At 44.5% G+C, this 5,194-nt stretch overlaps 1 protein-coding gene across 1 annotated transcript; it reads right to left on the bottom strand.

Moving 5' to 3' along the window:
* Positions 1-435: 435 nt before the first annotated feature.
* On the bottom strand, positions 436-1,368 carry LOC103656374 (olfactory receptor 2T1-like). Its single transcript, XM_008683750.2, has one exon. It carries the CDS (start codon positions 1,312-1,314, stop codon positions 436-438), a length of 879 nt encoding a protein of 292 aa, XP_008681972.2. The 5' UTR covers positions 1,315-1,368.
* Between the last annotated feature and the right edge of the window lie 3,826 nt (positions 1,369-5,194).

Consider the following 5,194-nt stretch of genomic DNA (forward strand, 5'->3'; position numbering starts at 1 on the left):
CACAAGCTAGAATTGTGCTTAGATATTCTGATCAACAATGAGAGGGCCAGAGTGGCTGGAGGAGAGGAATGAAGGAAAAGTTGGGAAATAGCCATAGATGAAGGGCTTTGGGACCCCTTTGGAGAGAAGAGATACCCTTGGACATTTAGTGACACAGAGATCATGAGTGATTGCTACTTTGAACAAGGAATGGCTGGAACAGAAGCCAGACTGGAGTCTGTTGAGCTGGGGGAAGGGAGTGAGAAATGGACACTGACAATCTGGATAACTCTCTGAAGAGGTGGGCAGCAGCTGGAAGGGAATGAGGGGCAGCATCTTTCACTTCCCTCCATGTGGATTTGGGACTTTTGATTTCTCTTCTCAGAAGAAAATCCTAGAATGGGCTCCTGGAGCCACAGGGACATCCTAGAGGAGGGGGACACCGTCTCCTGAGTCTTAAGCAGTCCTACCCACCCCACACTTCCCTATGACCTTCTTCATTGCTCCTGTCACTTCTTTGTTCCTGAGACTGTAGATGACAGGGTTCAGCATGGGTGTGAGAACTGTATAAAAGATGGACACTACATCATCCTGGCCAGGAGAGTGGTAAGATGCAGGTAACATATAGGTATACACGAGGGGCCCATAAAAGAGGTTGACAACTGTTAAGTGGGAAGAGCAAGTGGCTAGGGCCTTCTGACGCCCCTCCACAGAGTGCATCCCAAGCACTGCTGCCAGAATGAGGGCATAGGAGGTGGTGATGAAGGCAATGGGCACCAGAAGGACCACCACACCTGTCACAAAAAGCACTCGCTCATAGGCAGCTGTGTCAGCACAGGCCAGCCTCAGCAGTGAAGGCACCTCGCAGAAAAAGTGTGCAATCCTCCTCGAGCCACAGTAGGGGAACTGCAGCGTCAGTGCTGTCTGGATGGAGGCATTGATAGACCCTCCCAGCCAGGAGGTGGCCACCATGAGCAGACAGGTCTGGCGGCTCATGAGTGATGGGTAGCGCAGAGGGTTGCAGATGGCCACGTAGCGGTCATAGGCCATGAGGGCCAGCAGGAGGCACTCAGCAGCCCCAAGGAACATGAAGAAAAACATTTGGGCCCCACAGCCCACAAATGAGATGCTAGTCCAGCCAAAAAGGAAGCCTGCTATCATCTTGGGGACGGTGACCGAGGTGAAGAAGATGTCCAGGAAGGACAGCTGGCTGAGGAGGAAATACATGGGTGTGTGGAGCCGGGCATCAGCCCAGATCAGGAAGACCATAGCAGTGTTGCCAGCCATGGCTAGTGTGTAGATTACCACAACCATGCTGAAGAGGAACAGGTGCATTGGGCTTTCATTAAAAAGGCTTGTGAGGATAAAGCCGACGGTGGAGGAGTGGTTCCAGGGCCCTCTGCCTGCCTCCTGCCAAGCCTCACTGTGGGGAGGAAGGAAACCAACTCACCAAGAGCTCAGAAACATCTACTCTGAGTTAGAGAGAGGGTGATGGATGAAAACAGCAAAGGGCAACAATTCAGTAAGCTGGCACAGGGTCTGTGGGAGTTCTTCCTAATATTCTTGCAAATTTTTGTAGGTTTGGCATTCTTTCATGATGAAAAACTACTATAAAAGACATGAAATGCAGCCAAAGCAGTGCTCAGAGGGTATTCATAACACAAAATACATGTGTTAAAAAAGGAGGAAAAACTGAAAACCAATGATCAAAGTTTCCATCTTAAAAAGCTAGAAAAAGAACCACAACATATTAGAACACACGAGGTTTGTGAAATATACGTACTTAACAATATTTTCAATAATTAAATAAACAAGTAAATATGCACAAAGGAAAAAAAATTAAAAATAAACACTTTCATGCCAAATCTAAGAACTAGATCCACAAGTATCTGAATTATATGGTTCTAAATTCTCATTGTAGATGCATGAAGATCCATGTGATGAATTTTTCCTAGAGATAGCTGAGAGCCTGTGACTGTGGCTGACAGGGTGCATTTTATCAGCTAGCGTAGCTGTGCAGTGCCATCTTGACCTTGTCTTCTTGACCCTCAAGAATCCTAAACATGCCCTTTGTGCTCAGATGCAGTAATTGCTCTTAAGCAGATTTCTGGCAGTATGCTGTCTTTATCCTCATTCTCTTACCTTGTTTCAATGGATTTGTTATAGCAGTTTTTTTCCTTAGTAAGAAGATCCCTTATGAACCTGTTTGATAGAGAATAGGCCTCATTGTAAGTATAAACCTGTGAACTTCATAATAAGACTAGGTAAACCAGTTTCAATAGTTTCCCTTGGAAGTTATCTGGGGCCCTTAAAGTTCTCCTTTCTCAAATTACTTTTGTTCAGGTAAAGTCAATTTCAATGAATGTCAGGTTAAGCTATGATGAGAAAGAAGTCACCCAAAGGCAGTTTTAGAAAGTATGGATGAGGGACAAGCTTAGACCAAACACCCTGCTGCAAGAGAGCCAGCGGAGAACTGCCCACCAGGCAAACTCCCAGATTTTGTAGCCTGCTGGCTTCCTTGGTTCTAGGATCCCAAATCCTAGGGGATGTTTTGAAGTCTAGTTTATCTTTCTGGGCCTGAGATAGCAAATGATTTAGATGGAGAGAATGAGGATAAATAAAATGAATTTCCCAATGTTCTCTAATGAGTTGAGAATATGAGAGAATGTTGGAGCTGGTTGACACCGTTGGGTCACTGGGACAGGACTAGAGGGGCATCAAAGTGTTGTGGAGGTGCAGCATGTCAGAGATGTGACAGACTGTCTCCCTACTCTGCATGTCCTTCAGAATCACTGGCAGAGTTGTCCAATCTTTGGGTGACCTGTGTTTCTGATTTCCCTGAATCTAAGTCCTGGAAGTGGGCCTTGAGCACCTGTGTTTCTTAGGTCTCTCAGGCTAGTCTGACATTTGGTCTGAGTTGAGATCCACTGCCCACAACTTTTGGTCAAAGGTATGAAGAAGCTTAGAATCCAGGGCTTGTCCTAGGTCCCACAAGTAGGTCTCAGGGAGCTATGCCAGGAAAAGATTTTCCCCAGTGCTCACCCTGGCATTTCTTGCTATGCCAAGGGACATATCTTATCTATGGCCTTAAACTTCACCATTCCAGGATGCTCATGCCAGGTCATACAGATTCTTTAGAGATGAATCAAATGTGTTCAGAGTATAGCAGGGCCCATCCCAAAGCTTCTCTCTGGAGCTGAGCACAAGAAGTTAACACTGTTAAACCAAAACATTCAAGATGAGCTTTTAGTGAAGATATGATATACTGCATCTATTTTCTATATTTTATGATGCTTTGACATCTTGAGGCCTTGCAGACCTGGGAAGGGACTGTCCCTCTTAGGTTTGCTAAATCATAAAGATGGTGAACAACTTGCAGGGGATAATGTCTTTGGTGTGAAAACCAACCAATCCTGAGTACATAGCCCCATCTGCCTCCCTTTATCATTCTGGAACAATATCCCTCTGCTATAATCACCCCAGGGACAGGTTCCAGACAACAAGAGACCACCCCTATAGCTCAAAGCCCACCACAATTATTCTAACAGCATTGGATAAGTCTAATCCTAAACCTACTCAGCTGTGCCTTACCCAATCCTTCCAGCAAAAACTACAGTAAAAGCTTTTGCCTATGCTTTCTCCTCATTCATTCGGCCTCCTGACAACCCTGATGCTTCTTTCCCCCTGTGGCGCTGCATGGTGTGGCATGCCCCCTCCTCTTGGGAACTGTAGAAAATTCCCTTTTTAATGGCAATCCTCTCCTGATCTGTTCACTTCACCATAACTTGCCATAAAACGAGACTTGGGTGCATTTGAAAACATTCCCCATGAAGAGAATTTTCTCATGTTTTCCCTGTTTTGTTGTCTTGTAGACACCGCTGGTGTTGTTTGGTGTCTCAAAAGTCTCATAACGACTAGATTTTAAGCTGGAGGAAACCTAGTCCATCATCTGAATTTTATCCATAAGCAACATGAGCCTTGGTCAACAAATTTTTGAACTTCCAGGCCAGATCCAAAATCGTCCTAACTGTTCTAGAGCAGGCTTTCTCAGGCTTGGCACAATTGACATTTTACTATGGTTAATTATTTGCTATCAGAGGCTATCCTGTGCACTGCAATACATTTAACAGCATCTCTGCCCTCTACCATGAGATGCCAATAGCATTCCCTCCCAGTCGTGACAAACAAAAACGTCTGCAGATACTGCCAATTGTTCCCTGCTGGGGAACATCACCCCCGATTGGAGACCTCTTTCCTAGAGCTCTATTATCAGTTATGTTTCTTTCCTTTCCTTTCTTTTCCACAAAGGCAAATGAAATAGAATAGGAACTCACATGTTTAGAATCTGCAATAATTTGATCCAGAGTTGTCTGAATGTCCTTTGCAGATTTTACCAAGTTTGAACCATTGGATTAAGGACCTAGTCTCTGGAGTTAGGTTGCTTGGGCTCAAGACCCAGCGCCACTACCTCTGCAACTTAGGCTACTCAGCTTTAGACTCCTTGTCTCAGAATTGTTGCATCTGTTGGGAGCATTAAGTGGTTAATACCTGTGGAGAGCTGGGGTACAGTCAGGCAGGAGGAATATGCTGTTTGTCAGCTGCTATTAACACCACGACTCTTATCACTTTTATAACCCTGAACCTCTGCTTATCTTTCTGTATAAAATGGGGTCATGATACTTTCTTCTCAGGGTTGTTGTGAGTATTGAATTAGAAAAATGTTGAGGTTGTGCCTTTTGCATAATAGGTATTCAGTAAATATTAGAACACTTCCCTCCCTCACTTAAGCCAATCAGTTTTGCAAAATAATCATACGATCAATAATTATACCCACCTGCAAAGAGCTCCTAGTCCCTCCCACTTGGAGATTTCTCTTCTACAATTTTGTTCTCAGAAACCTTGGAAGGGTTGTGTTTGTCGTGATGGGGAGGGCTTCTCTGCTGAACACCTAGACTGGGTATTACTTATGACTAAGGACTCTGTCCTTTCCTTGTTTTATATTTCTCCACATAAAGCAGTTTGCATACCATAAGCATGGCTTATGGGATATATGTGGTGAATAGATGAAAGAAATGCAAACTTGCCCACATAAACACTAATACCTCTGTGGCTGTCTTTTCGTATTGCCAACTGAATTCAATACCCCCTCATAAGCAACTGTTCCTAGAAATTATTGATTGTCCTGACACGATTGATTTTTCTTTTCATGGCAGTT

Source organism: Ursus maritimus, unplaced genomic scaffold (assembly GCF_017311325.1).
Source record: "Ursus maritimus isolate PB19 unplaced genomic scaffold, ASM1731132v1 scaffold_5, whole genome shotgun sequence".
Classification (NCBI taxonomy): Eukaryota; Metazoa; Chordata; class Mammalia; order Carnivora; family Ursidae; genus Ursus; species Ursus maritimus.